General features: G+C 35.5%; 1 protein-coding gene across 1 annotated transcript in view; it reads left to right on the top strand.

Annotated features, from left to right (window-relative positions):
- UBR3 (ubiquitin protein ligase E3 component n-recognin 3) overlaps positions 1-21196 on the top strand; it is a 190776-nt gene that overhangs the window by 67293 nt on the left and 102287 nt on the right. The window contains exons 9-17 of the mRNA XM_061135459.1: positions 3848-4027; positions 4609-4742; positions 10869-10955; positions 15496-15561; positions 15654-15743; positions 16097-16225; positions 16965-17017; positions 17119-17252; positions 17583-17667. Of these exons, the coding sequence (XP_060991442.1) occupies positions 3848-4027; positions 4609-4742; positions 10869-10955; positions 15496-15561; positions 15654-15743; positions 16097-16225; positions 16965-17017; positions 17119-17252; positions 17583-17667 (958 nt within the window). The remainder of the gene's footprint in view (positions 1-3847; positions 4028-4608; positions 4743-10868; positions 10956-15495; positions 15562-15653; positions 15744-16096; positions 16226-16964; positions 17018-17118; positions 17253-17582; positions 17668-21196) is intronic.

The raw sequence follows: 21196 nt of genomic DNA, 5'->3' as shown, positions 1-21196 counted from the left end.
CTTGGTCTTGCTATCTCTGCGTTTCTTACTTTTCCAGTGTTTTCTGAAATTGTATTACATAGTCTTCATTGCTTTCTACATATACTTTCTTCTAATGCAGTTAGTCTGTCCTGGAAATTCTTACACAGATTGAATATTCCAAAAGCTAAATAGCTATAAGTAGCATTGCTAAGATCTTAAAATATAAATGTATTTTTTCTAGCAATAAATTACATTATTTCTAAGCCAAGTCTAACACTATCTTTAGCTCCAGTGCTGTTTTTGTTTCCTCTTTCAAAAGTATGTAACATTTCATGGTACATACTTACTGGTTTTCTAAAAACACCATATGTTTTCCTTGTTTTTACATGAAGAGTATTGGAATGAGCTTTAAATATATTGAATTAGCTACAGATATTACCCAGGTTCTCTATGCTTTTTAGTTTGTAACAGCCTCTGTCTAGCCTTTGTATGCATTGTCATTAGCCTTTGTATGTATGTCATTGTCATTGTTTGAAAATTTTGTCTATACTGTTAGTAAATATAGGAGCTGATATAATGAGTATTCACATGGCCACAGCAATAACTGAGGATTAAAAGGAAAAAGCCTCTAGTAGTACGTGACCCCCTCCTTATACTTTTTCTTTCCTATACTTTTCCATATCCCTGAAATTTTATAGTTTGTTCTGTGAAATTTTCTGTGTAGAATGGAACTTTAAACCATGTGTTGCATAACTATAGGAATGTCTGTAGTTGCTCATAATGCCAGATTGATCATCTGTCCTGAATATCATATTATTTATTGAACTATATTTTTTGGATGTCTGCAAGCACCTCACACACACAATGTCAACACCAAAAATGAAGTTCTGCTTCTTTCCTATTACATCTGTGTGTGTGTCTATAAGTTTGTGTGTGTTAGTGCTCAAGTTGGTGTTTTCGCACCACACTAACCATCTACAGAGCTGCCCAACCTAAAACCTAGGAGTCAGTTTTGACTTCTTACCCTTTGTAGATATAGTGACCATCGCCAGGTCTGTCATTTAAATCCTTCTAAATATATTAGAATAACCAGTTCTTTTCATCTTTGCTCTTTATGCCAGCACCGTAGTTCAAGCCATTGCCATCTCTAGGCCTTCTATTACTAGTCATCAGCACTCTTCTATAATCACTTTCCACACTAAACATCTATTCATGTCCTCTCTTGCTTAAAACCCCCTCTGTGGCTTGCCATTCTCGTCTCATGAACTGCAAACTCTGAAAGCTGATTTATAAGGCCATCTAGACTCACTGGTGCCACTTAACCTTTGCATTCTTTGTCCAGTAGTTCCAATCTTTTTTATACCGCTTCCTCTACCTAGAATACCATTTCCTCCTCGTGTCTAGTTTATTTGGCTAATCCCAATTTCTACATCATTCTATAAATCTCAGTATAAACATCACTTCCTCAGGAAACACTTTTTCCTTAATTGTAGACCAGCTTTATTTGTTCTTATGATTTCTTGTACTCTATCAATTACAGCCCTACCATGCTGTGTCTTCTTATATTAATCTCAGCAGAGAAAGAGACTGTATAAAATCTTGACTTACTTTCCACTTTATTTTCAGAGCTTACTAGAATGCTGGACTCTCGGTAGGAGCTCAGTAAATATTTGTTGCTGAGTGAATATCATCTAACACTGAATCACTGCTCTCTCTATATCTATATTTGGAAAAGTATCAGTTGGATAAAAATAGAAGTTCTAGTCATTTTGTTTCATTATAGATTCCAAGGTATTTTTCACAAGAACAGTAGTATTTAAAGCAGTGTCAGGAAAATAGTGATTTTGATTAATTGTATTCCGCTTATTCATCCTCTGATTTCAATTAAACAGTGATTCTCAGTGTTTATAAAAGTTGAAAAAAATCTCAGCATCCGTAAGCACTGTCCCATCAAAATCAACTGCTCACTGACTCGTAATGGCTGCAGTTGTCAGAGAACATTTCCAAATCTTCAGTTCAGTTCAGTTCAGTCACTCAGTCGTGTCTGACTCTTTGCGACCCCATGAATCGCAGCACGCCAGGCCTCCCTGTCCATCACCAACTCCCAGTGTTTACTCAAACTCATGTCCATTGAGTCGGTGATGCCATCCAACCATCTCATCCTTCTGCCCCCAATCCTTCCCAGCATCAGGGTCTTTTCCAATGAGTCAGCTTTTCGCATGAGGTGGTCGAAATATTGGAGTTTCAGCTTCAGCATCAGTCCTTCCAGTGGACACCCAGGACTGATCTCCTTTAGGATGGAGTGGTTGGATCTCCTTGCAGTCCAAGGGACTCTCAAGAATCTTCTCCAACACCACAGATCAAAAGCATCAATTCTTTGGTGCTCAGCTTTCTTTACAGTCCAACTCTCACATCCATACATGAGCACTGGAAAAACCATAGCCTTGACTAGACAGACCTTTCTTGGCAAAGTAATTAATGTCTCTGCTTTTTAATATGCTGTCTAGGTTGGTCATAACTTTTCTTCCAAGGAGTAAGTGTCTTTTAATTTCCTGGCTGCAGTCACCATCTGCAGTGATTTTGGAGCCCAGAAAGATAAAGTCTGTCACTGTTTCCAAATCTTAGGTGTGGGTAATTTGTAAAAGTTCCCTTATCTCCATTTCCTCATTCACCTGTACCCTTTCTCATTCTATTGTGGGTCCTGTTTCATATGTTGTTAAGTTTGAATTGGGTGAAATAATTTCATGAACTGAAACCTAAATTTAATTTATGGAAATATGAAGTACAGTAGAAGCCCTCTTCACTGATGAGTTTGACAATAGGGTGGTTAGTTAGAAAGTTGATTAGAGTGAGGAATTGTTAAAAAATGATACATAGGTATCTTAAACAGAGGATTTTAACTTAAATCACAGGGATGCTTGTTTGTTCTACAGTCTTTTCATTTTGGGCAAAGCATTTGTAAGTTATTGTATTCTTTACTGGAATTCTCTCTTATCCTTCTTGTATATACTACATTTGTAAAGCAGCACCTGTGATTTCCATTTTCAGTTTCTTTAAAGTAGAATAAGAACATAAGAATTTTTATGAAACAGTCTGAGTTTTGAAAATCTTCTGTACTCTTACGATTTTTCTCCTCCAAGATTTTCTTAGGCACTTTTATTGTCTTTCAAAAGCTTATGATCCAGGTTTTATAATAGCTCTATTTATGCATTCATGTTTTATCAGATTATATACTTGTGATTTAAATTTTATAATACAAAGAACAATTAGTATGAACAGAAACAAAAACAGACTCTGGATAAGCATATACCTTGGGGCTTGTGTAGTCTGGAATAGGCTCGATTTTGAGCATTCTGTGTATTATGGGTATTAATGTGTTTTACAGTGAATGGGGGGCTTATTTGTCCAGTGAATCAGTTAAGCTGGAATAGGGAAATAGGTCAAGAGAGCTAATACATACATGTTATAACTTCTAATAGTAAAGGTTTTCTACAACCCTAATCCTCCCCGTCTCTTTCTTCCAATGATGTGTTTAAACTTTGAGGCTTTTTTTTTTTTTAAGGTTTAAGAAGTTTATGTATTTTTTTATAGTTTCATAACTCAATATCGTGTAATATGTTTGACAGGTAGTAATAATAATTATAATGATGTGCTAAGTGTTATGTTAACATTTAATTCCCTTAATATATGTGTTTTTTCCCCATTTTTATAGGTGAGGAAATTGATTCAGAGCTATGTAATATACCTGAAGCCATATAGGTATTAAATGTCAGGTTCGGTTTGAATTTAGGTGACTCTGATTCTAAAATATATAATCTTTATCATTGGTAAGGCTATTTTTTTTAAGCTAATTTTTTCTGGGTGTATGTGTCTGTGTCTGTTTTAGATGAAGAAAATAGTTTACATGTTGTAGTGAATTGTGGAGAAGCATTGCTGAAGAATAACACTTATTGGCCTCTTGTCAGTGATTTTATTAATATCCTTTCTCATCAAAGTGTGGCTAAGAGATTTTTGGAGGACCATGGTTTGTTAGTGACATGGATGAACTTTGTCTCTTTCTTTCAAGGTATGAATTTCAGTTTTTTTCTTTTTTATTTAGTTTTAGTTTGCAAAATGATTAATAGTAAACTATCAGACACTAATTAAAAGATAATAGCACATCATTCAGTTACATGAGAAATGTCTCATTTTAATTGATATTTGTAAGTATTTAATAAAGTGCTCGTGAAACATATCAGAGTTATGAAAAAAGTCAAACTATTATATAGGAAATAGGAGTGTAATTTTAAAAAGCATTTTAAAGCATTAATCTAGAAATCTTCTTGTAAGAAAGATTGTTAACATTTCCATAAAAAGTTCAACCAGTGCCAATTAAAATAGTTTTGAGTTTATTTAATATATTCATTTATGTTATATAAGAAAGAGATAATTCACAAAATGTTTTTAAGAAAGTCTAGTTTATAAAGAATTCTGAAAGGACCAGACTATTTTATTTTTAATAATTTATTAATTTCTATACATATTTTGTCATTTATGCCATTTGTGAACATTAAAATCTGTTTGGTATGAGGAAGTATTTTATTTGATTTTGAGTATGGGTGTTTGTTTCCATTTGGCATGGTTTATACCTGTTTTAATTTTTGTAAGGTATGAATTTAAATAAGCGAGAACTAAATGAGCATGTGGAGTTTGAATCTCAGACCTACTACGCTGCCTTTGCTGCTGAACTTGAAGCCTGTGCACAGCCAATGTGGGGACTCTTATCACACTGTAAAGTTAGGGTATGTTGAAAATATTTTTGTTAACTTCTGTATTTACCTTTAAAATAATTTTAAGAAAAATATTTGTGGAAACATTGACTTGTTTACTTGCATGTAATAATATGCAGTGCTTAATTTTGAATTTAGCTCTGTGAAAGTTGACCTAAGACAGTAATTATTATTCTTAGGTAGATTGGACTTGATTTATGTAAATGAATTATCAGATCTTTCTAGCCTTCCCTTATTGTAAATAGTCTTTGTAGCTTCACATTCACTTTATTATTTCATTTTATCCATTATCAGTTAGTTACCTAATGTTTCTTATCTTTCAGGGGATGAGGATAAACTTCAATAAAGTTTACACTTTTAAGATTCCAAGAACAAAATCAATATACATTTCATATAATTCCCGTTTGTTTGTGAAAAGAACCTAAGAGTATATAGCAACAACATAAATTCTTATAATTGGTTAAGAAATGTGAAGTTTCTCAGTCGTGCCCGACTCTTTGCAACCCCATGGACTGTAGCCTACCAGACTCCTCAGTCCGTGGAATATTCCAGGCAAGAGTACTAGAGTGTGTTGCCATTTCCTTCTCCAGGGGATCTTCCCAACCCAGGGATCGAACGTGGGTCTCCCACACTGCAGGCAGACGCTTTACCGTCTGCGCCACCAGGGAAGCCCAGCTCACTTAAAATTGCATATGTTTTTGTCTTTCTAAAAAAATACATATATTTACCTATGCATTTTAAAGTATTGGTTTGATGGGTCTCCAGAATCCTTGGATAGTTCAGAAAAATGTTATCTCCTGACCCTACAAAACTAAGGACTTAAGATTTTGTTGTATGGATCCCATGAAGTCCTACCTGTTAGCCTGTACCAGAAAGCATACTGCAAAAGATGGTATAGTGCTTTTGGTTCTGCCTCTTTCAACTTAGGTGACTTGGTCAACTCATTTAAAACTATTTGAACTTCTCAGACTTTTTCTTTTAAAAACCTAAAAGGAACAAAACAGAAATGGGACAGTAAAGCCTGCTGTTACAGAGTTATTATGAGACTCTTCTACATATACTCTTTAAATGTATGTGTTTCTTTAAGTGGCTTTCTATTTTCTCTCATGACTCCAGCTTTCTCTTAATGCAGATGACTCACAACTTTGTTACAGGCTAGCCAGGTTCAAATTTCCAACAGCTCTGGTTATTCAGTGTAGAATGTCAGAATATTCTGGTATTCTCCTGAGAGGTACATGAGTTTTCTCAGGTTCCTAACTAGCTTTTTAAAAACATGTGTCTATACTGTGTCCTTTAGTCATTTTATGTATGGTGTTATAAATGATGCAGTTTTCCAATATAGAAACCTCCCCAGCTGTGTTCAAACTATAATCAGATACCGTGAATTCTCTCTTTTGTCCAGAAATGTCTCTCTACCACTTCTTTTCTCTGTTTTACTTCTTTATGTCAGTATTTTTAAAAATCTGCATTGTTAGGTAACTTCTTAACTGATTTTTCTGCCTCTAGATTCTTCCTACTCTAGTCTCTCCTAATATCTAAATTACTTCTGAGCTCTGTGCTTATTTCTCCTTTGCTTAAAAATCATTCACATTCCTTTCTGTCCACAGGATAATGTCCATATTTCCTGTAGAGGCATTTAAGAACTTCCACAATTTGTCTTCAATGTATTTGTCATAATTTGCCTTCCTATACCCCACTACCTCCATGCCTTCATTGGCTTGATTACTATTCCTCAGCATGCAGTTCCTTTCTTGATTTCAGTGCTTTTGTTCAAATTAGTCCTTTTTTTTTGTTTTGACATATGTGTTCATTCTTTCTGCTTAGTTCAGTGCTTCTCTTACCTGAGAATCATCTGGGAAGCTTAAAAAATATATGTGCTTAAGTGTCACTGTTAGAGCTTTTGATTTGTGTGGTGTACGGTAGGATCTTGGCAGCAGTTCTAACTGGAATGAAAAGCCGTTAGTATTAGCTTTTCAAAGGTTGTATTCAGAGACTCAGCTGACAGGTAATCTGCTCATTTTCACTTCTTTCAGATTTATGATTCTAGTCTCTGTTTGTATAGTACCTCCTTTAATCTCCATTGTAGCATTTATTAAAAAAAAAAAAAAACCTGTCATCTAGTACGAGATTTGTTTGCTCATTTATTAAAAAAAAAGTCTATTGAACACTGTTCTATGCTAGATGCTATCTAGATGTTTGGGTTTTGGGTGTCAGACAAATCAAATAGATGTGGTTCTTGCTCTATGGAGCAATCTAATAGTGGAGATAGACATTAAGTAAGTAAGCATGTAGACTTGTTTTGTAAGCGTTTATAAATATTCTACAGGAAAATATCAGGTTTCTATGAGAATAATGAGTGGGGAGACTGATGGATTTGAGGATCAGGGAAGGCCTTTTTGAAGAAAGAATATGAAGATGCCAGCTATATGAAGAATAAGAGTGGGATTAGGGCTGGTAGTAGGGCAGATGGTATGGAATAACCTACCCCCAATAAGAAATGATTGGTCTTTTTAAGGAGTTTGTGGCTGGAGCCAGAGAATGAGATGGAATTGGAGAGATAGGCAGAGAGTAGATTATTAATGCAGGTTCTTATAGATCATGTTAATGAGCCTTGGATTTAATTTTAAGGAGAAGCCAGTGACTATTTTAAAGTAGGGGTTTGATGTGATCAGACTTACATTTAAAAGTTCCTTCTGTTTGTTTGGAAAGACTGGATTGAGGAGAATATGGGGAGCATCAGGACTAGTAGCAAATAGACCAGTTAAGATGCTGTGGTAATATTCTAGGAATTTCAGGTTTGAAATTCAAGGTGTATTAAAGCTGCATTTTTAATGTTAAAGATGTATTTTGAAGGTAGAACCAAAAGGGTTGGTGATGGATTGTATGTTATTGATGAGTTAGATAAATTTTTGAGTAGCTATATATGGAGATAATTTTACAGAGGTGAAAAAGATAATAGAAAAGCAGGTTTAAAGTTTTCAGAGTTAGATATGTTAAGTTTGAGATGCCTCTGAAACATCCAAGTGGAAATAGTGAATAAGTAGTTAGATATATGAGGTTTGTACTTAAAGAAGTCTGGGCTAGGGTATAAATTTTAGACCCCTGGGAATAAAAATGGCATTTATTGCCAGGGGATGGAATGCAGTCAAGTTGGGAGAAAAGGGAAATGGACTTTGAAGAAAAAGTTAACATTTAAATATCAGAAAGGGAGAGGAGAGAAAAACAGAAGAATGCAGCATCATATAAGCCAACAGAAAAGATGCTGCCTTTGGAGAGAGGATTGATCTGATGTTGATATGAAAAGATCAGTATTTTAGGAGGATTATTCTGATGACTGTTTAGGATGAATTTGGATTATAAGACTGAAGCTATGTTTTTCTCTGTGATGAAGAGAAATCATTGTTTTCAAGCAGTAGTTATTTTTCATTTTTGAAGGCCAGGATTTCATTGTATTTGGGGTCCCTTAATCTAAGAAGTGAAGATGACAGACAGAAAAATGAGCTTATGTTATCTTGTAATACTTAAGAGAGGAGTTTGTCAGCTAAAGGGACATCTGGTTCCTAGATAAGATGTTCTCTTGTTGAGAGCCTATACTATGCCAGACTTTGTTCTTATGCTATATTCCTTATGTCATGTTCTTATCTAATCTTCATACCATCTCTTATAAAATAGATAGTATCATCCCTTTTTTTCCAGAGGTTGAACAACTAGCCCACATTTACACAACTACAAGTAGAAGCTTGAGTTTGAAAACAAATCCATCTGATTTCAGAACCAGTGCTTTTTATCACTTTGCTGTAATTGTCTCTTAAAGAGGAATGTCTAGAGTTTTTTAACAGCAGTGTTGTGAGGTTTTAGAAATGTAAACTAGAAAAAAAGAATATTATTTTTAAAAAGCTGTTTCTTTATGTTTTTAAATTATAAAATGTAAAACTAAAGGATTAGCAATAAAAAAGGGAACTTCACCTGATAGCTTACTTTCTTTGTATGATTGCCTTGTATGCTATTTGGTTCTTAAAAATGCTAAGGGATCGTTGAACAAGTTATACTTGATTAATAATAGATAGCTTGGATAAAGGGATGGCACATTTCTAGAGTGTCACTAATTTTTGCTTTCTAAATGGGAACAAATAAGCTGTGAAATTTCTTTGTAGTGGCAAGCTTTAGATTACTGCAAGCTAGACACAAGTTGAGCCTGGCCATGACTCTTCGGAGCACTTAACCAGCACTTGTCAGATGTAGTGCTAGAGTGTGACATAGAGCATTGTGTGTGCATTGTTTTCACTTGCTTCTTCATAACAGTGACCTGTTTGACAGTGATCTTGCCTTTTGTTGACATTGATGCCCCAAAATGTTTTTCTAAAAAACTTTTTATTGAGATAAAATTCACATAACATGAAATTCACCATTTTAATCTTTTTAAACTATACAATTAAGTAGTTTATAGTATATTCACAAAGTTGTGCTGCTATCACCACTGATTCCAGAACATTTTTAACACTGTGCCCGTACCCCCTGCCAAAAAAGAAAACTCAACCTCTCAATTCCAACCTCGTCTCATTCCCTGGAAGCCACTAATTTCCTAAATAGTATTCCATAGCATAGGTATATTGCACTTACTTGTCTATTCATGGGTTGATTTCAGTTTTTGGCTGCTGTGGGTTGTGCTGCTGTGAACACTTGTGTAGGCTTTTGTGTGAGTATATGTTTTCAGCTCTCTTGGGTCTATGAGAGTAGAATTGCATGGTCATGTGTGAGTCTGTGGCCTTTCCTGGTGGCTCAGCTGGTAAAGAATCCACCTGCAGTGTGAGAGATCTGGGTTCTGTCCCTGGGTTGGGAAGATGCGCTGGAGAAGGGAACGGCTCCCTACTCCACTATTCTGACCTGGAGAATTCCATGGACCATATAGTCCATGGGTCTCAAAGAGTTGGACATGACTGAGCACCTTTCATTTTCACTTTCATGGTAACTCTGTGTTTAACTTAAAAACAGCTGCACCATTTTATATTTCTACCAGCTATGTATGAGAGTTTGTTTCTCTGTATTCTTGCCAACACTTATTTTACATTTAAAAAATTACAACCATCCAAGTATGTATAAAGTGGTATCTCATTGTGACTTTGATTTGCATTTTCCTAATGACTGATAATGTTGGCATCTTTTCTTGCACTTATTCTTCATTTGTAGATCCTCTTTGGAGAAATGTCTTTTCAAATCCTTTGCCTAATTTTTTAAAGAGAGGCTATCATGATTTATTTTTCCATGTAACTTAATACTTTCCCATTTCACTGAATCAATTTCTCCATAAAACATTACAATATTCTTTCATGTGTGTGTGCTAAGTCACTTCAGTCATGTCCGACTCTTTGCGACCCTAAGAACTGTAGCCTGCCAGGCTCCTTTGTCCAGGGGATTCTCTAGGGAAGAATACTGGAGTGGGTTACCATGACCTCCCCCAAGGGATTTTCCCAACCCAGGGTCGAACTTGAGTCTCTTTACTTTTCCTGCACTGGCAGGCAGGTTCTTTACCACTAGTGCCACCCAGGAAGCCCATAATATTCTTTCACAGTACCCTTATTTTAAGGGGAACATAGTCATTTGCAAGCTAAGATATTCACAGGCTGTTTATAGTACTCATAGGTTCTGCCCTCTTTTTTTTATTGTGGCAAAATATGCATAACATACTTTTTTTTACTGCTGTAACCCATTTTTAGGTATGCAATTCAGTGACATTAAATACATACATTCTCAATGTTGTGCAACCATCCATTTCTGGAACTTTTATTTTTATCATTCCAAAAGAAAGTCTACCCAATAATAACAGTAGGGAACTTACATTTTTAGAAACTCTTGAAATGGAATCCAATTTACATCACTTAAATTTATTTCAGCTTTGGTTCATTTTCAGGAATATATTATATAGAGGGTGATATATTCTTTAATTTTTATGACTATCACTAATTGTTACTATTTGTGAAATGATTTCTTGAAATGGCAAATGTGGTTATTTTGAAAATATGTATATTTATTATTTTACATATATATAATACACATAACTGTGTTTATACATTGCATATACTTTGAAGTTGAGCATATATATATTTATATACTGTAAATTTATAAAGCTTATTATTTTAGGAAACTCAAGAATATACCCGAAATGTTGTTAGATATTGCCTTGAAGCTCTTCAAGACTGGTTTGATGCCATTAACTTCGTAGATGAGGTATGTATATTTTTGATATATGTAGAAGCATTTAAGAAAAGTAGTGTTAGATCTCATTTAACCTTGAATATAATGAATGTCTTTTCATGGGATAAGGGAAAGATTTCAGAATAAGCATAAAATCACTAGGCTTTAAAAAAGGAGGAAGTAAGAGACCAATTGTTTGTTATTTTGGAGATTCTACAGTACATTAACTGTATTTGCTTATCTCCTAGAGAAGGATATATTTTTTATGTTATTAAATGTATATTTCTCAGGAGTGAATATCAGTTTCTTTCAGGGAGGAAAAAGTGACAGTGCAAATGTGAATAGAATAGAGGAGATTGATGGAAAAGGTACCACAACTTTATTAATTGGTTAGTGTTCTGTGGGCATGAATAAAAGTAATTGTTATTGATAATAAATGAGAAGAATTAAACAAAGAACTAAAGAAAAGAGAATAAAAGATTAAATAGAATTTGACAGTCAAACAATATGTCTTTTACGATGTTTAAAAGTTTCTTGTTTCTTAAAGTGCTTTGACATATTTGTTTCTGAAAACAACCTTTGTTAAGTAAGGAAGATTACTATTATCCTTTCCTTTTTTATAGATGTAAAATGGAGATACAGAGATATTAAGTGACTTGCCTGTAGTTTTATGGCAAACTACTACTAATTCTGGGTCCAGAGCCTACATCTCTCCACTGCTTGTCTGGTGGTATTCCAGCCGTACTAGCTGTTGGCAATGGAAGGAGCTTTAGAGTTAGGCATACCTGAGTCAAAATTGTTGCTCTGCCACAAATCAAGTAGCTGTAGACACAGTGTTGTCTTGACAGTGTTTTTGTTTGCTTTAAAGCATTACCGAGTCTCTCTAAGATAATACTATTAGCCAATGAGGATTGACTAAGAGGCATGTATTTCATATGTGATAAATATTTGTTCTGTCAGCCTGAGAATGGAGGTCAGAAACTATTGCAGTAATCCAGCACAGATGAAGTAAATAATAATTTTTGAACTGAATTAAGACAAACAATCACTTAGAACACAGGATGGAATAAATTTTTCCAAAAGTGTAGGCCATTTAAGAATCCTGAAATTCTAAGTATCATTTCTGAGTGTATAGCAGAGCAACATTTATGAGTATATAGCAGAGTAGTTAGAGTCTTCTCTCCTAAGAGGAAAGTAGAACATGTGTTCACCCAGCAAATATTTATTGAATGTTTACTGTGTTCTAAACACTGCAGATACAGTGATGAAATGGTTCCTAATTTGAGGAAATGGAAGACAAGTAAATGGCTAATTTGATCAGAATGCTTCTGTATAAAATTGTGACCAGGGTGCTATAGGGAAGAAGAGAGTGGAGCATCTGATTTACCCTGAGGGACTCAGGAAAAACTTCCTAGTAGAAATGTCATTTCAGCAAAGTCTTATGGTGTGTTAATCCAGTGGGAGCAAGTATATATAGCATTTGAGTCAAAGGGAAAAGCATATACAAAGGCACTACTTATAGTGTATGAGTTTATATGACAATAGATGAGGCCGGAGAGTCCTGTCTCTCAAGAGTTGGACAGTTAAAGGAGGTTAAAACTATAGGGGGCCATTAAAAGATGATAAATGGAGAAGTACAGGGTTAAAGTAATGTTTCAGTAAGACTACCACCTGGCAGTATGAAGATTTAATATGCATTTAAAAACAGATTTAAGTAGATGTATTAATTAAACTTCTTTTTAAAACACTTTTGAGGCAGCCTGATTTAAAGGAGGGATACTTTATTATGAGTACAGAAAGATCGTTCAGGGATCTTATGGCATTCTGGACTTCAGGAACTGAGTGGAAAGCTGAACAGGAGCTCTTGTCTCTTGCTTTTCCTTGCTCTTTCTGCCTCATTCTTTTCTTCCCTTTCTGTAAATTGGTTTTTCTGTGCTTTTTTTTTTTTTTTTTTGCCTTTTTTAAACATTATCTTCCTATAATTGCCTTATATTGCAGTTTCAGCCATACTCCAAGAATCTCCACAGTCTTTAAATCCCAGTTCAGTTTTCAAGTGAGAGAGAACCTCATTGCCCATGATAGGATAGGGATTCCCTGCCCTGATCTAATCAGATGTGACTACTCTAAACTTGACTGGCAGGCTCCAATTCCTGTGTGTATGTATTTGGAAAGTGGGGAGGAAGGGACATTCTGAGAAGAAAAGGGAGGGTTGTGAGCTAGGTGGATACCACAAAAAGTTTCTTATAGAGGGTAAGAATAGAAGCAAAGGCTAGCACTGAAATCTGGACACTAAATGTTGAGAGCCTGAGCTAAGGTTGGTTAGAGGCAATATGGAAAGAGAGGAAAAAGTAGAGTTAAGAGGTACTTAGAAAATCAAACACACTTTGACGCCTTATCAAGTGGAGGAGATTTGAGAGAAGGAAAGAGGCTACATTTCAGATTTTTATTACTGGGAATTTGCAGAAGAAACATTGAGAAAGATTGAGTTTTAGGGCAAAGATGCTGAGTTTTGTCTGAACACAGTGTATTTGTGGTCCCCATGGGATGTTAATTAAGTGTTGATGTTCAGTAGATACTTGAATGTAGGTTTTGGAGTTCAGGAGTGAGATTTCTGCTGAGATTTAGTAGTCATCTTGTGTTGGCAGCTGAAGCTATCAACTGAATAAAGTGTCTCAAATGAGAAGAGTAGAAAGCTGAGAATGGAATTTGAGGAACACCTGAGTATATTTGGAAGAAGTGATAAAAGAGTTTTTCAAGTAGCTTATTTGTGACATTGGACAAACGGAGATTATGGAATGTAAAAAACTGCAGAACAATGTATGTTTAGCATATGCTCAAGCCTTAAAAGACAAGATAGAGCCTATGGCTTAGCAATTAATAGAAATGTGTGTTGGGTACTGTGTTCTTTTACTTGATCCTCACAGTTGTCCATCTTCACTTTATTATCTTCACTTTATGGATGAGGCAGCTTAGGCACAGAGAAGTAACTTGCTCTGTTTTATAGCTATAGGTGGTAGAGTCAGGATTTGAATGCATGCAAACCCAGCTTTTAAGAGCCTGCTCTTCACCACTGTTCTTGATGCCTTCAAAGGAAATTGAAGAAGATTCTGATTTAGCTAGTTAGTATATGTTATGTTACTCAAATGATAATAGTAACATAGGGCAAACTTGTTTGATTTTTATTTTTGATTATGGTGAAATGCACATAAAATTTACCACCTTTTAAACCTTTTTTAAACTATGCAGTTATTCACATTGTTGGTGCAACCAACCTCTAGAACTTTGTTTAGTAAAACTGAAACTCTGTTCCCAAAAAAACCAATAATCTCATTTTCCCTTACGCCTAGGCTCTGACAGCCATCATTATACTTTGTGTCTCTATGATATTGATTGCTCGGCATGCCTAAGTGAAATCATACAGTATATGTATTTTTGTGGCTGGTTTGTTTCACTTAGCATAATGTCTCGAAGGTTCATCCACATTGCAGCATGTGTCAGGAATTCCTTCCTTTTTCTGGAAGCCAAACATTTATCAGAACAACTTTCTATAGATGTTTATTCACATGTTAAGGAGGATCTTATTCTCATACTGGTTTTGGAAAAAACTCTTTCAGGGATGGTGACATATTTCAAATTTTTATGACTCAATATGATACTATATTAGCATAATTATGAGAATGTTTTGGCTAGATTTTTTTCAACAGGAGAAAACTTTACTAATAATTTATAGAAGCATTAAAAACAAATGATACCTTTTAATGTTTCATTTTTCTTGTTTGTTTAAGAAAGACAACTATTTGTGTTTGCCCTTTAGCAATAGTGTGACCCATGGGAGTCACAGATTTAAAATACACTTTTTGTAATATCCACAAGGATATCAAAGATCTATGACATGTACTGTACTAAGCTTTCCTGTAGAGACTGTGTGTTCACCACTGATACGGGGAGCATCTCATCCAGCTAGGTAAGCCCATTAACTGCACTTCAGAATAGGGCTGTAGTCAGACCCTCAGATCATTCTGAATATAGCAGACTAGCTTCTCAGTTCACTGCCTGTTAGCCTTAGGAAGTTACTTAAGTTTTTTAAAATTGAATTTCCTTATTCATAAAATTGGAACATTGAGTTTCTACCCCAAAGGGTTCTCCTAGGATTAAATTAAATAGGAATAAAGTGCTTATCAGCACAGTGACCGGCACATAGTAAGTGCTCAGTGAATGTTAGCTGTGATTATTGTTTTTGTTATTATCATCACATTTGTTGTGCATGCATTCGAAGATTCTGAAATGGCTGACTGTAAAGGGAAACGTCTTCCATCCCTTGTTCTGTACAAGATGTGTCAGAGGATTGAAAGTTGAGTATATAGTCTGTGCCTTTAAGGAACTTGCATTTGGGTGTTTAAATTGGAATAATTTTTTCTACAGTGGGTTTTTAAACTATAACTTCTAAAATCTTACTTTTTGATAAAAAAAGTATAGGCCAGTAAATCAAGGTGGAAGTGTTGTTTTATCATTTTAAAACCTTCTTTGAATTCTGTAAAGTATTATTTGACTTCTGGATTTTCTTCTTTTCCAGCCAGCACCTAACCAAGTCACTTTTCATCTGCCACTACATCGTTATTATGCTATGTTTTTGAGTAAGGTAAAAGTTTTCATTAAATACTCTGTTCATCTGTTTTATGAACATTGGGAAATATGTATTGAGTTAGTAACTTTTTTTATAACAATTTTTAGGCTGTGAAATGTCAAGAACTAGATTTGGATTCTGTTTTGCCAGATCAGGAAATGTTAATGAAACTAATGATTCACCCACTCCAAATCCAGGTGTGTATTTAGGCTTTGGGTTGGCTGGAGTCCCTGGGGGCTCAGACGGTAAAGAATCTGTCTGCAATGCAGGAGACCTCATTTACGATTTCAGTGAATATTACTGTAAATGTGCCCAGTAGTCATCATAGAAACTTAACTCATATATAAGCTCCAAAAGAAGGAGTATATAAAATATAGTGATTATTTTAAAATCATATATTTGAATTGAATATCCTAAGTACTGGACAGACTATCAGGCTTATGCTATGATTAAGCTGTAAAATATTTTGAAATGATTGTTTATCATAACATGATTTTATAAAGGTTGACTTTAGATGACTTCTTTGTTCAATTAATTTTTGTTTTACTAGGCAAGTCTTGCTGAAATCCACAGCAATATGTGGGTAAGAAATGGTCTGCAGATCAAAGGACAAGCCATGACCTATGTCCAGTCTCATTTCTGTAATTCCATGATTGATCCTGACATTTACCTGTTACAGGTAAGCCAACTTAATGATGCAGATGTTGAACTTCAGAAGTCTCTCATTTGTACCTGTGGGATTTTAATTTATAGAGGTGACTAAATGAGGACACAGAGAGGTCAGTGCTATTGAAAGAAGAATTTTATTACTTACATTTTCCAAAGGAAGAGGGGCATGCCATGCCACGCAGGACCAAAGGGGAAGCATTAGATTTTTGTCAGGAGGCAGAAGGAATGAGGGGAAATCCTAGATCAGAAGCTTTATTGGTGTTTCCATAGGAAAGGCAGGGCAGGGCTAGGGAAGTAGTTTAGCACTAGTTTGAATCATCTTGGTGAGCTTTGGGGCATAAAGGCTATCCCCAGCTATCTGGTACCTGCCCTGGCTAAGGGGCCTGGGGGTATATTGGCTTGGTCTGTGAGTTAAATAAAGGGCAAGAGTGACTTGCATATAAAAGACTTGCTTCCAGGTAAGCTGTTTGAAGAAATACGATACAGAAAATATGAGGAATGATAAACACAGGAAATAAAACCGGGGGATTCCCTCATGGTCCAGTACTTGGGACTCGGTGCTTTCACTGTCAAGGCCCCAGGTTCAGTCCCTAGTTGGGGAACTAAGATCCTGCAAGCCATGTGGCATACCCAGAGGGGGAAAAAAGGAAGAAAAAAAGAAAAAGAATACTGAATAAATAAATACTGACTACTGAGAAATAAACTTTGTGGGTTTTATTTTTATTTATTTATTTATTGATCTTTTAAAGGTTTGTGCATCTAGACTTGATCCAGATTATTTTATTTCATCTGTCTTTGAAAGGTAAGCATAGTTTTATTAATACAGGTATTAGGAAGTATTTGGAATTTAAGTTAATTTTGTCTTAACTTTAAAAAAATCTGTCTCAAATATTTTTTTAATAGATTTAAGGTAGTGGATTTGTTGACAATGGCTTCACAACATCAAAACACAGTACTTGATGCAGAGCATGAGAGATCCATGTTAGAAGGCGCTCTTACATTTCTTGTGATTCTTTTGAGTCTTCGTTTACATTTAGGTAAAAAGCACTAATACAAATACTTGGGTACCTCCCTTTCCTCCCCTTACCCTGTGGTAGTAACTGGTTTATGGAATAAAAGGAAAGGATGCATTTCAAACTCTTGACACGATATGTTTTACCATTAGTACTCCTTTTAGAATATTCTTTGAACCCTTACTTAAGGGACTGAAAATAGCAGGGTAAACTGCAGTTATATTGGGGCATTGTTTTCTTTGCCCTATGATTTTTGAAGCATCTCATTTTTGGTAAAATAACTTAATTGTGTGGTAAGTTGTTTCTTTATAATATATAAATATTCAGATATATTAATTCTATTTTTAATTTTAGGAATGTCTGATGATGAGATTCTCAGAGCAGAGATGGTAGCCCAGCTGTGTATGAATGACAGAACACATAGTTCATTGCTGGACCTCATATCCTTTTAAGAGTTTAATTTTCTTTTAGCTGTAGGATCTAAATTGCAAGTAATATTTATGGATTAAAGATATATCACTTTCTGATTAAATAAAACTTTTTTTTTCTAGATTGGAAGATAATATGGAAAAAAACTCCCAATTTTTTGATCAATTCTGTGTTCAAGACCAGGAGCAGATTTGCCTCCAATCGTCACCTCTCAGAGTGCTCTTGTTAGACCTTGTTTAAGCATCAGGACTGTTTGCTCTGGGCACCCCGGAATCTGACCTTCTAGGACAGCAGTAGTAAAAGGGAGCTGGACATTTGGTGAAAGGCAGCTAGGTCTACTGTATTTGTATAACCAGGCTGGAATTCATCATTAAAATTTAGAGTTATGTCTTATAATTATCAGTTTTAAACATTCTGAGTATTTTTTTCTGAGAATTCAGTTTTAAACCAAGAGGCTTTGAAGGGCAAAGACTATTGTCTACAAACTTTATTGTCTACAAACTCTGTATAGGACTGAGGATTCAGTGGACACTTTATTATTTTTTTTAGGTATTGTTAATAAAGTTTTAGACAAAGATTATCATGTTATTTAGTGGTAATATTTGCTTTGTGAATTTTTGACTAAATTTATTTTGTACATTATGATTTTGTTTGAAATAATTGACTAAAATTTTATAAACTGGCTCCTGTTAGAAAGTCTATTTGATAACCTTGAAGATTTTCTTAAGCAGACAACAACTTGATACTGTTTGATGATTTCATTCAGCCTTTATGTACTGTGTATCAGTGCTGTAAAAGAGCAGAAGAATTATCCGTAACTTTGAATTTAGAAAAAATTATATAGCTTTAATGTGAAACCAATAAGAAAGAATCTAGGTTTTTCTGGTTTTCTTCTTTTTGAAAAATTTGCTTAGTATCTTTTCATTATTTTGAGGAGGATATTTTGTGTCTTTTATGAAACAATCTTTGCTCATAAAAATCTGGGCTGATATTTAGTATACTGTCTTTGATTTTCAAAGACAAAGTATATAACATTGTTTGCAGGCTGATGAAAATGGAGATTAATTTTAAAAGGTTTTTTTTTCATTTCCTGAAACTGTATTCATTTGTTTTGGGGGAAATATACATCAGAACTACTTCAGCATATAATTTGTTAGTAGGATATTAATTAATCTGTCTTAGAAATAAGCTGTTTTAAAAATTAATCTGCATTAAGCTATTTTAAAAATTCACAATTAATAAAAAGTTATTATTGAACTGTTGTAGTATGTAGCCCTCTTGTGGCCAGCTTTATATATTACAGCTGATTCAGTTCAGTTCAGTTCAGTCTCAAGTCATGTCAGACTCTTTGCGACCCCATGGACTGCAGCGCGCCAGGCTTCCCTGTCCATCACCAACTCACAGAGCTTGCTCAAGCTAATGTCCATTGAGTTGGTGATGCCATACAACCATCTCATCCTCTGTCATTTCCTTCTCCTCCTGCCTTCCATCTTTCCTGGCATCAGGGTCTTTTCCAGTGAGTCAGTTCTTCGCATCAGGTGGCCAAAGTATTGGAGCTTCAGCTTCAGCATCAGTTCTTCCAGTGAATATTCAGGACTAATTTTCTTTAGGATTGACTTTTTTGATCTCCTTGCAGTCCAAGGGACTCTCAAGAGTCTTCTCCAATACCACAGTTCAAAAGCATCAATTTTTTGGCTCTCAGCTTTCTTTATGGTCCAACTCTCATATCCATACATGACTACTGGGAAAACCATATCTTTGACTAGATGGACCTTTGTTGGAAAAGTAATGTCTCTGTTTTTTAATATGCTGTTTAGGTTGGTCATAGCTTTCCTTCCAAGGACTAAGCGTCTTTTAATTTCATGGCTGCAGTCACCATCTGCAGTCCTTTCAGAGCCCCCAAAAATAAAGTCTGTCACGGTTTCCATTATTTCCCTATCTGTTTGCCATGAAGTGATGGGATCAGATGCCATGATCTTAGTTTTCTGAATGTTGAGTTTTAAGCCAACTTTTTTACTCTCCTGTTTCACTTTCATCAAGAGGCTCTTCAGTTCTTCTTTGCTTTCTGCCATAAGGTTGGTGTCATCTGCATATCTGAGGTTATTGAAATTTCTCCCAGCAATCTTGATTCCAGCTTGTGCTTCATCCAGCCTGGCATTTCACATGATGTACTCTGCATATAAGTTAAATAAGCAGGGTGACAATATACAGCCTCGACATACTCCTTTCCCTATTTGGAAACAGTCTGTTGTTCCATGTACTGTTCTGACTGTTGCTTCTTGACCTGCATACAGATTTTTCAGGAGGCAGGTCAGGTGGTCTGGTATTCCCATCTCTTTAAGAATTTTCCACAGTTTATTGTGATCCACACAGTCAAAGGCTTTGGTGTAGTCAGTAAAACAGAAGTAGATGTTTTTCTGGAACTCTCTTGCTTTTTTGATGATCCAAAGGATGTTGGCAATTTGATCTCTGGTTCCTCTGCCTTTTCTAAATCCGGCTTGACCATCTGGAAGTTCATTGTTCACATACTGTTGAAGCCTGGCTTGGAGAATTTTGAGCATTACTTGGCTAGCATGTGAGATGAATGCAATTGTGTGGTAGTTTGAACATTCTTTGGCATTGCCTTTCTTTGGGGCTGGTTGGAAAGAAAACTGACCTGTTCCAGTCCTGTGGCCCCTGCTGAGTTTTCCAAATTTGCTGGCATATCGAGTGCAACACTTTCACAGCATCATCATTTAGGATTTGAAATAGCTCAACTGAAATTCCATCACCTCCACTAGCTTTGTTCGTAGTGATGCTTCCTAAGGCCCACTTGACTTTGCTTTCCAGGATGTCTGGTCCTAGTCCAGTGATCATACCATCATGAACATCTCTTTTGTATAGTTCTTCTGTATATTCTTGCCAGCTCTTAATATCTTCTGCTCCTGTTAGGTCCGTACCATTTCTGTCCTTTATTGATCCCATCTTTGCATGAAATGTTCCCTTGGTATCCTAAGGTTCTTGAAGAGATCTCTAGTCTTTCCCATTCTGTTGTTTTCCTCTATATCTTTGCATTGATCACTGAGGAAGGCTTTGCTGTCTTTCCTTGCTATTCTTTGGAACTCTGCATTCTAATGGATATATCTTTCCTTTTCTCCTTTGCCTTTAGCTTCTCTTCTTTTCTCAGCTATGGGTAATGCCTCATCAGACAACCATTTTGCCTTTTTGCATTTCTTTTTCTTGGGGATAGACTTGATCACTGCCTCCTGTACAGTGTGACGAACCTCCATTCATAGGTCTTCAGGTACTCTATCAGGTCTAATTCCTTGAATCTGTTTGTCACTTCCACTGTATAATCATAAGGGATTTGATTTAGGTCATACCTGATTGGTCTAGTGGTTCCCCCCCCTTTCTTCAGTTTAAGTCTGAATTTGGCAATAAGGAGTTCATGATCTGAGCCACAGTCAGCTCCAGGTTTTGTTTTTGCTGGCTTTATAGAGCTTCTCCATCTTTGGCTGCAAAGAATATAGTCAGTCTGATTTTGGTATTGACCATCTGGT

This window comes from Dama dama, chromosome 33, assembly GCF_033118175.1.
Source record: "Dama dama isolate Ldn47 chromosome 33, ASM3311817v1, whole genome shotgun sequence".
Lineage (NCBI taxonomy): Eukaryota > Metazoa > Chordata > Mammalia > Artiodactyla > Cervidae > Dama > Dama dama.
Note: the sequence above shows the minus strand (reverse complement) of the source record. Positions and strands in the feature narration are given on the sequence as shown.